The 15,534-nt window shown below is 42.6% G+C and overlaps 2 protein-coding genes across 2 annotated transcripts in view; one reads left to right on the forward strand and one right to left on the reverse strand.

Moving 5' to 3' along the window:
- si:ch73-22o12.1 (nectin-2) overlaps nt 1-1,871 on the reverse strand; it is a 49,931-nt gene extending 48,060 nt beyond the window's left edge. The window contains exon 1 of the mRNA XM_037453394.2: nt 1,286-1,871. Within this exon, the coding sequence (XP_037309291.2) occupies nt 1,286-1,331 (46 nt within the window). The 5' untranslated portion in view covers nt 1,332-1,871. The remainder of the gene's footprint in view (nt 1-1,285) is intronic.
- Nucleotides 1,872-4,507: 2,636 nt separating this feature from the next.
- On the forward strand, nt 4,508-15,320 carry g6fl (g6f-like). Its single transcript, XM_062565647.1, has 11 exons — nt 4,508-5,588; nt 6,318-6,650; nt 7,165-7,431; nt 7,744-7,779; nt 8,097-8,423; nt 10,849-11,109; nt 13,717-13,842; nt 14,115-14,188; nt 14,447-14,473; nt 14,838-14,884; nt 15,196-15,320. The coding sequence occupies exons 1-11, from the start codon at nt 5,516-5,518 to the stop codon at nt 15,200-15,202; spliced, it is 1,578 nt and encodes a 525-aa protein (XP_062421631.1). The 5' UTR covers nt 4,508-5,515; the 3' UTR covers nt 15,203-15,320.
- Nucleotides 15,321-15,534: the final 214 nt, after the last annotated feature.

Below are 15,534 nucleotides of genomic sequence, written 5' to 3' on the forward strand. Positions count from 1 at the left end.
ACATAGGTCTACTTTGATTAAAAAGCCATCAACCCGAATAAAGATTTCTCTTTTTTCACATTACAGCTGGGCCGTATTAAAGTGGAAACTTTGCAAGGAATTCAATTAGCTTCTACGTAGACAAGGGAAAAGTTCTGGCATCACAGTTGCAGCTCAAGTTGCATATATTACCCATATCCAAAATGGGGTCAGAGGTTGACTCTGGAAGCTGACGTAAATGAAAGAAAACTAAAAGCTTCTACTAGTTGAGCATTGCGCTTTTTCCCTCGCTCATAAATATGTAAAACCTTTTGTTTTGTTTTCCCTCACTTTTCATCCTAAAAGCCCTTCATGCTCAGTAAAATGAAGATGAAAAAAAAGCTCCACCGCATGAATAAGTCAAGAGTGAGTATGCTTATGAGTCGCGATTAAAAACAAAACCCGCAATCAACTACATTACTGTAGACTACTGCAAATGTATGCTGGGCCAGAGCGTTAGATCTAGCCCTACATCTTTGCCCCAATTTTTGCACTAAACAAATGGCCTGGCCCAGCAAAGGAGCGGAGGAAACATTGAGCTGGTTTCATGCATTCATATGGTAATGAAGTGCATGCCAGAGATATTTCCTCTGGTTTGAGAGTCTACTCACTGTGACAGTGGGCACCTGTAGGCTACACCTACTGTAGGTGTATGGAAAACACGTGAATAATGTACCTGTTTAAAATGGTTGCCAGGCAGGCAAAGTGGCCTGCGCCATTGTTAAAAAAAATGAATGCCACTTAATTTTCGATAAAAGGCCAAAACCGTGAGGGGTTGACTTTATGGAAACGGTGCTGAAGTTGGAACAACAACATCAAACATTCGGCTGGGATAAACACCTTGCTGCTCCACAGAGAGAGAGAGAGAGAGAGACACACCTTAGGGAAAGCAAACATGACGTTGAGTCACCGACCGAAACTCGGGTCAAAAAATCGATACGGACGCCTCTCACGACAAGAGAATGAGGAAGAGGAAAACGATAGTTGTTATCAACTTTTATATCGGAGGACTGGGGTGGAAATTCGTTTGACATTTTTTTAGGCGTTAATAAGGTGAATAAACTCCGCCAGCACAACGAGGGAGTAAATTACCTGCCAAATACCCCCCCCACTGACAGGTGGTGCGAGTCCGGTTTAAACGCATCTCCTCTTGAATTATTAAAGCTCGGGGCAGAAATGAACGGGAAGTAGGCAGCATTCAAGCGGCAGCATACTACATAAAGTTTTTTCTGTAATAATTATATACATAAAAGTGTTAATTTCTTACCGGGTGCAGCGAGTATCGACGCGACCAAGCAGAGCAGTCCGATCATTTTGGAGCAGTCACGTCTCGCCGTGGATTTACGGTCCTTTTAATGAAACCAGGCACGCGGCGTCTCTGGCACAATTGTTCTTTTTTTTTTAATAGTTTTAAAAAGGGCTAAATAAACTTGTTTGTCTTCGGGACAGCACACAGGAGTCCGACGGGGTGTCCTCAAACAGAGCAATGGGAGTCCTGGTGAATTCGTCGTGGCGGCGCTCAGGTGAATATTTCCTCCAGCTGGTGCTCTCCGGACGTGATGAAGTGCCGCCGCGCTCTCGCCACTCCAACAACTAGTTCCCTCCCAGGCGCGCGGCTGGCCAGGTCTGTGTGTGACGTCATCGGGCGGAGAGACGTCACAGCTTGCTGCCGCCCGAAAAACCAATTAGAACCATCGACGGCAGGAGGAGGAGGAGGAGGAGGAATTCGGAGGAAGAGAGATACGGGGACAACTTGTTGAAATCGCCAAAAGTTGCTTTTATTGTAAAATAGTAGACATCTAAGGTTTAGCTTTATCCAATAAGCCTGATTTATATCCAGGAATATTTCTACTAGTTAATATTTTCCAAATGCCACCTCCGGTCATTTGAGCTCAGTCTTTTCTAAAAGTAATCTTGATCGATGAGTGCGATTGCATCATTAGCAATTAGCCTAATACAAATACTATCCGCAGAAGAGCGTCCCCCGACATACACGTGAAGTTACTCCTCAATTCACATCAGAGTCACACCGTTCTGGTGTAGTGGCGAGCTAGTCCTGCGTGGAAACAGAGGATTCTTACGCCCCCTGCTGTATACATACACACACACACACACACACACACACACACGATTGAGACGAGCTCATATAGTATACTCAGATGCAGCAGATGGCAGAATCAATAAACATTCGTTAATGGACGCCAAAACACAAATCCAGTGGCAGTCACCAAAATCAAATCAAGAGGAAACAGCTTCTAGCATATTTATTTACAGACTCTTGTTCGTGAGAATTTTTCCTTCCAACAAAATAACATCCAATTCATCTTTGCCCTATTTTCCTCTGAGGCAGGGTGCATAGCGAAGACATTATCTGGTTTAGGTCTAATCCCTACACCCAAGTGTTTTAGAGCCAATGTAATTACAGCTTCATAAACCCAACAGTTTAAATCGTGCTGCTCACAAGAAGCAGAAGCTATACGGCAAAATACACAAATTCAAGGAATAGTGGATGAAGCCGGCGCAGACCATAAAATAACTCTGTTTGCAGATGACATTTTGCTTTAGATGAAGAATACGCTTCCCTCCATCGCTGTACAAATGCAGTGTCTGCACAAACACGGCTCAGTGTCAGGGTATAAAATGAATGAAAACAAATCAGAGGCGATGATGATATCTGCATTTTGGCCCATGCATAATAAGTTGATTTCCTTTTATTGGTTTAAATATTTTGGAATTCATATTACACCTTGCCCCAGACAGTGGTTTGATGCCAATTACAATAAGTTAATCAAACAAATAAAAAAGGACATGTCATGTTGGGAAAGCGTGTTGTTTTGTATAGCGGAGACGGTGAAAATGAATCTGTTAAATGAACACGCTGAATATTTGGGAAATAATATTTTAAAAAAGCACTTGAAGGACCAAGCTCACGCTCAAGGACTATGACACTTGTAGCCAACATTGAATTTCCTTCCTCTATGTGGTTTATTGGATTTAGAAGATGGGCGGATAAAGGTCTTGAAACTATCAATCAATTATTTGACAAAGCAGAACTCAAATCCTTCTCCCAGCTGAAAGAGATATATCGACTTCCATTAAATAACTAACTTCAAATTAGACACTATGTTACAAACCATAGACAGACAGTTAGTCAGAAAAAAATAGAAGACTATTCCATTAGTATTGCAGAAAAAGGCTTTCCAACTAAAAACCACGTCTGCCACATGGAAGGTTCACAGATGACAATTCACAAAATACATGGAACATCAAGGAAAAGTGGAATTTAAAATGAAATGAATGTCTTTTGGGGCTGTCCAGTAGTTCAAGTATAGATATATAAGAAGATGGAGCTGTTATACATCAAGCCTCAATGCTTGGACAACTGAGAGGGGTTGTGGTAACACAACTGAGCTGGAGGAATACCATTGCAAAGCCAATACACAAATCCTGCTTTCATATGAATGCCAATCTTTTTATTTAATTTTATATATTTGCTGCAAATATAATTTGATTGTAATCAATTGCTAAGTGTATGAGTAAAAGTATATACGTTGGGGTGTGTGTATGTGGGTGTAGATGGTTGTGTAGGCGCATATGTATTTATTGGTGTAGATGGGCATGTATATAGAGATTAGCACTTGCTATTAGCTAAACTATTGATACTAATATAACTGTCTTGATTATTTACTTTATTTGTATTATGTTTATTTAAAATGTCAATTATTTCCCTTACGTTACGTTGAAAATGCAAAATAAAAAGTTTAAAAAATAATAAATCCTTCTGCTGGGTTCATTCTGTTCTTTTCTCTCCAGTGCCGCCCTCTTATCTGTCAGTCTGTATTTCTGAAGAGGCTGGGAGTGATCAGAGGTCAAACAATGTTCTGCACACCAGAAAAAAACAAAACAGTACTGATACGTTCCTATTTTGGAGATTCATGTCTTCGAGGAGACAGGAGGGGCTTCCTTTTATTTTTCCCTCCATGCTCACAGTAAATCCAGAGAAGGAGAAAGCAGATGTGGGTTTTAAATGCCGATGGTACTTTGCATAGCCATATTCTGTTATTGTAGCCTCCTTATGTCCGTGTTGCTGAAAAGTTTGCTCCCAGGAACAGTCTGCTGACAACACCCTTACGAATGTTGCCACCACTGACTTAAACGCATTCATTGTAGAATAAGGCGCTTTATAGAAAACGGCTACCAAATAGAGGATTCCATTCCATTTCCATCCCATACTCATCTATTTTTCATAACCATACCAAATCGACCTTCACACGTTTCACTTTCCAGCTACCACCCACTTTACTTATACACTGTATCACTTTCCCTCGCCATCTTACACTGTCCCTTCGTTGGCACTTCGCTTTTCTCTCTCGTTCCCCATCGTTCCTCCTCCCCTTCTCCTCTTCCTCTTCCCATGTCATTTGATTTTCCTTTGTCCACTTGTCCTTCACTCCTCGCTGCTATTCATCCTGCCCTCCATCCTCGTGCTCTCCGGGGGTCTGTAGCAGTGATAATGAAGCGCGTAGTTAACAGATATTAGCTCATTGGCAGTGGATTCGTCAGACGGAGCCAAGGCTTATGGTGATTATTTACCCGTAGAGGAGGGGCCACAGGATCAGTCTGCTCTGTGTCAGCAGCCGCAGGCTTATTTGAAGCCACACAGTCACTGTTCCTTTGCAATGCACTTCTCTTCTTCTTGTTTTTTTTTCTTCTTATCATTCTGTCTGAGCACCTCTCACTCCACATGTCTCCCTACTCGCTGCGCTCCCAATTCTTTTTCTTCTCTTTCCGTCATTAGACACCCGCAATACATATCTGCGCTCTCTCCCTTTCCCTTCCTTTCGCTATCTCTCTTTACCGCCCCCATTTACCCAATGGTAATTATGGAAAAATCTGTAATAGTGCTCAGAGGAGCTGATAATACCTTTAGCTTAATTAAAGACATTTATGGGATGTAAAGACATGTAGCCTAGAGGTTACTGTGCACCCACACTAACCCAAACTCTTTATTCTTGGCTTTTTCATCTCCCTCAATCCCTCGTATTCTGCTATTCTTATCGTTTTCTCTGTTTCACACACACACACACACACACGTTGTGATGCACACCAGTACAGGCTCATTCCTGTCAACCTACTTGATCTTAAGGTCAGACGTTCTGCAATTAATTCCTCAGACATTCAGTTCTGAAGTGTTTCGAAACGTTGTAGACCCTGCATTGTTGAGTACGGCTTCATGTGTGGGTTCACGTTAATGCCAGGACATGTGGTTTATCAGCTTTGAACACACATGATGGCAATAATGACAGTCTTTTCCTGTTGATTATCCCAGTGTCGGCCACATCCTGTTGAGTTGAGATGCGCAGCGTTAACACGTCAGTCAGGGACACCAGTAATATTGCAGAAAAAGGGATAAATTCATGGTGCATACTTAGAAGGTCACCGTGTTCAAAAGCTGGTGCAGTGAGGACGCTTTTTTTTCCTCATCTTTCAATTGGTGATGGATTCTGTATTTCTCGCCATTATTCTTGTTTCTACCTCTGAGGTTTATTCCTCTCACGCTGGGATCACAGGTACGAAATACTGAAATTTATTTGGTAATTTTTAGAAATGATGCTAAGCTGATCTGGAAAGGGAGTCTAATTCTAAGCCAATGTTTTCAGAGTGACTTGAATGGAAGTGTATCCACCGTATTTATCAGCTATAAGCCGACCATCTTTAAAGAAAAGGTTTACACGAAACACATGAAAAGAGTCAGTTGTTCATTGCAAATGTTCAGGAACATTTACAATGAATAACTGACTCTTTTCAAGCAAGTACTGACTGCAAAAAGATTCCTTTTTACCCCCAAATGATTTACCGTTAAACGTAAATCTGCAGTACTTTCTGTGTAAATAATATTATGTTTAAGCATTTGAAGCTAATGTCTAATGGTTTTGTTCTGTCTTTGGTCAGTAAGATGGATCCAGTGGTAATCCTCCAAAGTTAGTCTTTCTTCAACTAAGTTCTCTATTTCTGTTTCTATCATTCTGTTACCACTCTGCAAAGAAAAGCTTCCCAGGGATACAAAAAAGAGGAAATTTGGTTCATAAAGAGACTAACTTTGGAGGATACCTAAACCTGACTAACTGCCTGGGCCCCATATTAGCTTCAGCAAAACAAGTATCTTCCTTTTTGTAGCCACTATGGATAGAAAGAATGATTAAAATGGTAAATAACTTTTCATAGAAACATATTCTGCATTACAACTTATCTCAAATTACACAGTTATAATGCTTGAGTTATTGTCCCTTCTCCCCCAGACTGGGAAGATGCCATGGTGGTGAGAGAAGGTGTACCCACGACCTTGGTCTGCACTGATACGTCAGTGAGCGGTGCCGTGGCCATTAACTGGAGGGTGAAGTCACTTGGTGTGGATGAATGGAAACTGGTTCTATCAGCCAGCGAAAACAAGAAGTTCTCTGGTGGTGCCTCAAAGGCTTCCATGAAATTGATTGACCCTAACTTTCAACACACGGGGGTTTTCTCCTTGTTTCTTCTTCCCACGACAAAGGACAGCGGCCTCTATTCATGCTTGATAAAGCAACGAGAGAGGAAAGAAAAGGAGAAGATTATCCTGTTGGCCGTGCTTAAAGGTAGGAAAATCACATGAAAGATTTGCTCCCCATAGGAATGTATGTTTTTTAGTTTGTACAGTAAATAAGTGCAGATCAACATCTCTTTTTATTAATTTAAATATTAATTCACATCATGGTGTTTCATAATTTAATGATTTTGCAGTCTTTTAAATCTCTTGATGTACACTTTTGTAAAATGTAACATAACTTATTATTTGCTTAATTCGCAAGTTATTTACAACCTAAACAAGAAATGACCACTGTGTTACTTAATTTACATTTGGTGCAGTAGTAGTACAGATCTGAGGTTACTGTAACTTTATTTGAGTATTCCTATTACTATACTCACAATGATTGGTGTATATGCTATTTACCTTTTAATCCACCACAACTTAGGTACCAATTAGTACACGGGTTGATAGTTTACAACCATGACCAGGTGCAACACTAAAATGCTGTTTAGGTGTCACTTCATTGTTAATGACAATGCACTAATAATTCTACTCCTGATTTCCTGCCTCCTCATCTCCAGTCACTGTTGCCCCCGCTGCACCCATCCCTCAACTTAGCACTCTGCGGCTGACTGCCAGGGTTAATCCTAGCTATGCCATCACCAAGATCACCTGGGCAACCCCCAGAGGCATTTCAATGAAGAGCGTGAAAACACAAAATACAGACACAGTGGCCAAAGTGCCACTGGTCAAACTCGGTGAAGGCGGGGACTACGTGTGTACGGTGCGCCTCTGGGGTAACACCAGCAACACGGCTTTTGTCTTCAACGTGAACGTGATTATTGATGGTGAGACAGGTTTGAGAGGAGGAAAAGCAAAAGCATTGTGGAGTTGAAAACATTTATTGTTACTTCTGTTTGCTTCTGATGTATGAGTGGGCATCAGAGCGAGAAACTCCAGCAGCGGCATTATTTATTTAAGCATCCTGTAGCTACAGTTCTTCAAAGTATTTACTTTAGACCAGTTCCAAGATTGAAAAGACTACTGTAGACCTTGACTAAAATTCTGCTAGCCCTCCTGTGAATATTATAGTTGCTGCATTTATGTTTTATTCATTATTTGTTTTTTGCCCCTCTGTCTTGCTTCTCTTCTCTCCATAGAAAACAATCTGGCCAAATTATCCAACATAACATATGGTGAGTGACTTTGTAAACACAAGCCGTTTGAAAGTGATGTGTCAGCAGCTTGATAATCAGGCCGAGCAGAATGCAAGACCAACTCAAGAAGTAACTCTCAGCATATAATCCCTATTGTAGTAGGATTTTCTTTTTATCTCCATTCGCCCACTCTCTCACTATTCTGTTTACTCTGTCTTTATCCGTCCACATTTCATCCTGAATTCCCTTTCGTCTGCACGCTCCCTTCCTCTTTATATCTATCTCTACTCCATCTTCCTCCATGTCTCATACTTCCTCCCTATGGCTTCTCTTTTCTCTTCCCTACTTGCCTGCAGAGACGGAGATCTCCACCGCCACCCAGGCTCAGACACCGTTTCTCCTGACCTGTCCTGGTGTCCGGGGCGACTACGTCCGGCTGTACTGGCAACGTTCGGACAAGAGTGGTTTTGTGCTGGTGTACAAGAACGACAGCTGGGGGGGTTCTACCTCTTTTGCAAAGCCTGACAAGAGACTCCAGCTCGCGGGTCCACCCTACGATGCAGAGTCTGGGAGCTTCGCCTTCCTTCTCATCCCTGAGTTAAAAGACAGCGGCCGCTACTCATGTGAAGTGTTCCTCGATGACGTTGTCTCCAGCCGCATTACCATGCTCAGCGTGCTGAAAGGTACGGATCGGGGTCAGGAGGGACAGAAAGACACAAAGGTGGTGTATTAGGAGAGATGAAAGTGGACACACATGTGCAAATGAGCTGTAAAGAAAGAGTCAAGTAAACCCATGGATGACAAATTACCATCATTTGGTAACGTTTTAATTGGGTTAAGATTTGGTGACTGCAACACATTACTCCCACACATAACACATTTCCCCAACCCCCTTTCCCTCCCAAATAATAATGTGCTTTATTTGTAGCATATCTAAAGGCCTAACAGCATGCAACAAATGCAACTGGGGTGGTAAAACTAGTGAGAGTAATGGAGATGCAGGAACAGGTGAAGTTTGTTGAGTGCAGAGCTAACGAGAGTCCGGTGGAGCCAATTAGGGCGGGACATGAAGTGATACAAAACAAGAACAGGAAGCACTAAACATGAGTGAGTGACATTCAACCTCAACTGAACAGCCATAGGCATACAAATACATACACAAAGATGACCTTTGTATTTCACTCATCCTACGCATTACAACCAGTGGGCTGTGGAACAACTTGGGTTTAAGTGACTTGCCCAAGGTCACTTTGATATGCAGCCAGGGGGAGCCGGGCATCTTTTATTTTGACATCATATTATTTTGCGATGGGGTTGTTGATTATTTTCAGGCAGTCTCTTCTATAAGCCAATCATAGTGTTGAATTGTTGTTTGAATGAAAAGTGAAATAAGTAAAGATACAGTTGTGCCAAATATGAAAAAAATATAGATTTAGAGCACCTCAAGTTCAAGCCCTTGCAGCTCTCTCACCTCAACGCAGCAAGCTTATCACAAAATTGTGAGTTTCTGAAAGTTACAGAAATGCTGGTACACCACCCCTCTTCTCGTTGCCTGGCAACCTAACAGTGATGGGAAGACTCAAGGCAACCTCTTATCACAGCATGTAACTCCCCTTAGCCACAACTTTTTTTTGTTTCTGTTAAACAAATGAGACATAATTAAATAGCAGTAAGATAAATCAAATCCTGGCTCCAGCTCCGTACCGAGGGCACAGGTAGACTTAATAAATGTCACATAACGCCTTAAATCTGAAAAACTTTCAGTCAGGGAAAAAAAATTGTCAGAGGGTAAAATTGATGGTTTAGTGAAAGGACCCATGTTTCAAGAAACCAAAGCTCTGCTAATTTGTCCTTAAGCAAGATAGTGAGTTCTCACCAGCACCCAGTGTATTGTGCTGTGAAGGAACTACAAAGACAATTTAAGTCATGGATATATGTAAGGGGTGTGGGTGGTTCGGGCTCCGGACAAACACGACTCAACACCAGGGTCGTGGCATATAATGCTGTATTTCCATCAGGAAAACACGCCAGCGTCCAGCTCGCTCGTTGTTCCTCTCTCCTCTCTCGCTTACTGAGTATATGGAGAGGAGAGCACACACACATCGATCACCGCCAGCTGATTGTCATAGTTTCCACCTGGCACTGTTCCCCGAGCCACTCCCCCTCTCTCCCCCCTACAGCCGAGCCGAAACCACGCCCGCCACCACAATATAACGTTGCATCATTTTCCTGATTTATTTATTTAAAGATAAAGAAAATTCAGCAGAACACCTGTTGATTGTTATAGGAGCTCCTGAGGTTTTCAAGCAACTAAAAATATGCAGAATACAGTTGCACCCATACATGCAAAGCCAACACACACATACATACTCATCCAAAGCTGAGCCGTGTCATGGCGGCCTTGGAAGACTTTACTAATCACAGTCTCACTGGCATCCATCACAGCTGCCCAGACGTGACCGGTCAATGCGTCACTGTCACCCTGCTTCATATCTGCATCCCTCATGCACACACACACACACACACACACACACATCCACATCCACTCACGCACTAATCATGTGACGCATATATTTTTACCTCACCTCATTATAAGTATCATTATGTATGATTATACCTGCAGCCCTCCCACCAAGGCTGTATGTGGCCCACACTGATCACACTAATCAAGGCTGAAATGTGCATGTTTTATGTGTATGTGTGTGGGGGGGGGGAGGGGGGGGTGTCTGTGAAGCTTGATTACACCCCCCAGATGGATTCTCAATTCAGTTTGACGAGACACAAAGCATCAGTCACAGTCGACCAATGCATTAGCAGCTAATCACTTGAATAGATATTATTTTGCCCCCTTCTGAATTGTTCTTTGTTTTTCATATCCTTTTCCCTTCACCCCATTACTCTCTTTCTGTCTTTGGCCTTGTATATATATTCACACACTACATTTTAACTCACTTTCTCACCCTGCCTCTCTCCCTTCTGTTCCCTCTTGTCTTTTTGACGTACTCATGGAATCTTCGATTTCTTTTCATTTCTTTCATGCATCTGTAACATTCTCTCTCCCTTATCCTCCCACACTCTTCTCTCCTCCCCCTCGCCTTCCTTTCACAGTTAAAACCCGCCAATCCTCCTCCAAGCTGGAATTGGTGTGCCTCTACTCAGAGCCGCCCCAGGTCAAAAGAGCCAATTGGAAATACCAGAACAAGAGTCGTCAGCTGTCCTTGATCGGCAACAGCCCCGGCAGCATCATTCTGCCTTTACCCATCACCTCCGACACTGCCGGGAACTACACCTGCACCATACAGCTGGAGAATGGGCAGACTGCCTTTGCAACGCAAGTGGTCCAAATGCCCCATGAACCTGGGAGGGATGGTAGGGTTTAACAAAGACTGGTCTGTTTTCTAATTTTCTTTCACAACACTAAAATATTTTAATCGCATTGGAGTTCTGGCAGACCTCCTGTCAACTCAGTGGAGATAATGAACCGTGAATGTGTTAGATTCACGGATATGTGGTCCGTGAAGTGTTCTACAGCGAATTCAAGCCAACCTCAGGTCAATCCATCTGCTGAACAGCCCACGGTTTATGGAGGAAAAAGCTCCTGGCAAATACCATATGTTACGCTTTCTTAATGTGAATAAAAAGGGCACAAGTCAAGACTTCCATGGCATTGTGATTCACAGATAATATCCAGAAGGAATAACTAATGTGCATTTATAAGCCCATATGTCATAGAAATCCACCACAATTTAATACTGTGCTCAGCCTCTATAGAACATAAAACTCTCCACCAGTTGATATGCGCTTTTAAGAAGACAGGACCTTAGGACATCTAGCCCCACATAAACTAAATTATTCAGGCTTATTGTATTGGTCGCTGTGGGGTAGCACAGGAGGATGTGACAGTTGAATGGATCCCTGAGCAGAAATGAATTCACTCCCCGTTACCCCAATACATCACTTTGGGTTTAGGAGCCCAGAGCTCATCATGATGCACACTGATGGTACTCCTATAAGAGTAAATGGCAGTGGAGGAAATAGAGAGGAAGCATGGTTTTAGCTGATTGGAAAGGCAAGATCATAAATAAATATGTTATGTGACATTTGTCCAGTGTAATAAGAAATTCATCCTGAGAAAAGAAGAAGAGACGTTCAAATAATAGGAATGTTGGAAGACCTGCATATACACAGTGGAAAAGAATTGACAGGCTGCAAGGGAGCTCAAGAGTTCTTGGTTACCTATGAATGGTATGATAACAAGTGATGACCGTTAAACATTTATTAATAGCTGTTTTGGTTAACAAGACATCCAGGATGATTTATGCTAGAAGCAAACTACATCATCATTACTGAAATATACGATTTAGTCATGTCTTATGTGCTCTAAGCCTCATAAAAGTATAGCGACTCCTTATAATAAAATTCATTTTTACTGGTGGCAAAGTTCAGAGAATGCAAAATGGAAGCAATCATTGTGCTTTGAAGCACATAAAATACTTCAAATGTCAGGGATGTTCTGAAATCATTTGCTATCCTGAGATGGCCCATCATTTGCGAAGCGTTCAAGCAGTTCTTCGCTCTGCCTTCTACGAGCCACCTTGCTCTGCAATCGCACTGATATAACTCACCCCCCTAACTCATTTTAGATGAAATAGAGAAGGAAATGAAGAGGTGAGAAAAAGGTGTAAAAAGGAACAGGAAAAGAGAAGAAGAGACGTGCTAGTGAGAAACAGGGAGCGTTAATGCTTCACTTCACTGCACTCAATTACCATAATTCATACCTTAAAGCTGGCGTGGAGAACTAAGCAGGTCAATCTTCGGGTCACCCCTCACCAGAGTATTCTATTAACATCCTCTACACACACTCACCAATCAATTACACCTCACACAGCACATAAAGATTGATCATGTTGATGCCGCCTGAGAGCTGTGACACCAGGACCGATGTGAAGGCCGTGGGCCAATGCTTATATCAAACATGAGATATATATATACAAATATGAGATGTCAGATGCCCAGTTTCTTTCCATCAGATACCGACAAACACCACAGACAGACACTGAGCAAATTGTTTAGCAAAAGATTATTCGATAAAAAGTTTTGGTTGTTCTGCAGGGAGCAGAGCAACACATTGGATTAGATTACAGCAGCCTGCAGAAGCGAGTTCTTCCCTCTTGCTTCTCACTTCACTCCGTGGCTGTGTTTTGCGACACTGATGCCATCCTCATTATGCAAACAAAACAGACAAGTTAGATGGCATGCACAAGCTCTCCCAACAGAATTTGACTGGTGCTTATGTAATGTTTGCGATAATCTGGCCTACGCCTTCTATTCACAGTTTTTTTTTTACGATGGTGCACAGGCAGGGTTTGGCTGAAAGACTATTTACATTTATTTGTCAGTGTGCCTGCAGGCAGTTTGTTTCCCAAATCTGATGCCTGGAGAAAAAACTCTCCAAGCTTTACCATTGCTACATACATGACAATGGACATGCTTTGATGCTGAGATAGGGAATAGATTAGCAAAGAATGCCAAATCAAACTACTCGGTGTGGAAGTATTCAGCATGTGATGTCTTTGATATTGGTGTTTTTTCTTCTACGTAGTCATTTTGACAGTGTTTGTTGTCCAGACTGAGGGTCTGTCAGATCGATGAGTGCTCAGCTGTTACAGACGAGACAGATTTCATCGCCTTTTTCCACCGTGCCCGTTGTCTGTGACTGAAAAATGTTTGGGAAATCTCAACCACAACATGTCCTTTTAAATTTATAGCGTGGAGTTTTTAGGTGAAGGAAAAGGTTGCCCCCCCCCCCCTCCCCCCTCTTGACTGGAACAAAAGGGCAAACTTCAGAACAAACAGCAATAACTTCTCTCCATATCATTCAACCCCACACGCTCTTAGCTCTACAAGTTTTTTATTACTGTTCTAAAAAAAAATTGTGGCTTTTTTCTGTCTCTAACTTTTTCTCCTGTCTTTTAGTCGAGGGTGTCAGTGTGACCACCCCCTCCCTGCTCCCTTCTCTCTCTGCTTTATTACTCCTGGTGCCCCTGGTTGCAGCAGCTGTCTTTGTGTTGCTATGGAGACAGAAAAGGATTTCTGATCGCGGTGAGTCTTCCGGGCGTTTTTTTTTTTTTTTTGACAGCTTTCCGTGTTCTGTCCTTCTTTTGGCCCCTGTCGGCTGCCACTGAGTGATGTGGGCCGTGACATCCTCTGGGGTTGTTGTAATGAATCTGCCACTACCTCCTTCCCTCCCCTCCCTGTGCATTTAAGTGTCTGTGTGTGTGTGTGTGTGTGTGTGTGTGTGTGTGTGTGTGTGTGTGTGTGTGTGTGTGTGTGTTTGAGAGACACTATATCGATAACCATCTCTCTATACTCAGGTATTGAGCAGTCTCTGTCTGTCTACTCGCGTGAAGTTGAGAACGTCTATGAGAATCCTGACGATATCAGACAGGTGATGAATTCAATAACAAAATGATACATTTTCCTTTTCATTTTCCCCTTATATTTCTGTCTCCCACTCCTCCCATATGGTACTAAGCACTCTTACTCTTTTTTTTGCCCTCTCCTCCCGTGTCTCTATTGTGCACTTCTTTTTTTTTTTCGCTTTTCTTCTTTGCCACTGTTTTTCCTGTGATTTTCATTATCCCTCCCTCTCTCTCACTTGTTGTTCATTAAACCTGTTTTCTCCGCTCTCCTCCCTTCCCAGCAGGCTCCTCCCCAGGGCTCAGTCTACATGGTGAGTTATTGCGTTGTCCCTCGCGCACACACACAAAGGCGAGGTGCACATGTGTGTTTGTGAGGAGATGTGGCACGCGCATCCAACAATACACACAGACTCTCAGTCTCTCCAATGCATCTTCCCTGTCAGCTGATTTGTCGTGTCTCACATTTGAAGTCCTCTATTCCAATCGGTCAGCGCTCTCTCAGATAAACCCATTGTCTATCAACTGTCACTGCAACATTAGTTGTTAACAAATCAATCTCATTAGAGAGGGACATAAATCGGGCCCCCACAACCATTCGGATCTCTCTTTCTCCTCTCTTTCTCCTCCTCTTCACTCACTCCTTCCCTTACTCCCTCCCCACTTTCTTTGTGCCAGGATTTGAAGCCAAGAGGAGAAGATGATGTCTATAAGGAACTGGAGCGGTAAGAAAAAAGCCTTGCATCACCTATGTGGGCTTTTTCATGCTGAACTATATGTGTGTGTGTGTGTTCATGTTTATGTTTGCGCTGTCACTCATCTGCCCCTCACATTCCTCTCACACTCCCCAATCACGCTGCCCTGAACATTACTCTGACATTGTGGCATACTATCACGCCATGCGCTGACAGGCAGCGCTACTTTGCCCATGTGTTGTTGTTGCGTGGGCTGTCTAGTGTTTGTGTTTAAGGAAGAATAAAAGAGACTGGGGGACTTGAGATTTGTCGGCAAAATTGTCTTTGTGCTCTGTTTTCAGATACTAACAGTGTCAGAGCTGATCACCTACCGGCATCTCATCCACCTCCAGCTGTCACATCCGCTCAGGTCCCAGTCGCAGCTGAAGGCCTTTATAAACAAAAGTAACAACTGAATGTCAGAGTTAGGATTTTAAGAAAAACTTCAGTGCTTCAGGGAAATGCCTCAATTGCTTGGATATTTATTCTTTTCTGTTGCTCTTTATAAGTACTTCATTACTGATTTGCTCTGATGGCTGGTTGCCTACAGAGGAAACATAAAAGATTTAACATTTTAAATGTGTGGTAATTATGTTATATTCTGTCTGATTTTACCACAGTTGTTTTGGATTTCTATGGAT

Source organism: Pungitius pungitius, chromosome 11 (genome assembly GCF_949316345.1).
Source record: "Pungitius pungitius chromosome 11, fPunPun2.1, whole genome shotgun sequence".
Classification (NCBI taxonomy): Eukaryota; Metazoa; Chordata; class Actinopteri; order Perciformes; family Gasterosteidae; genus Pungitius; species Pungitius pungitius.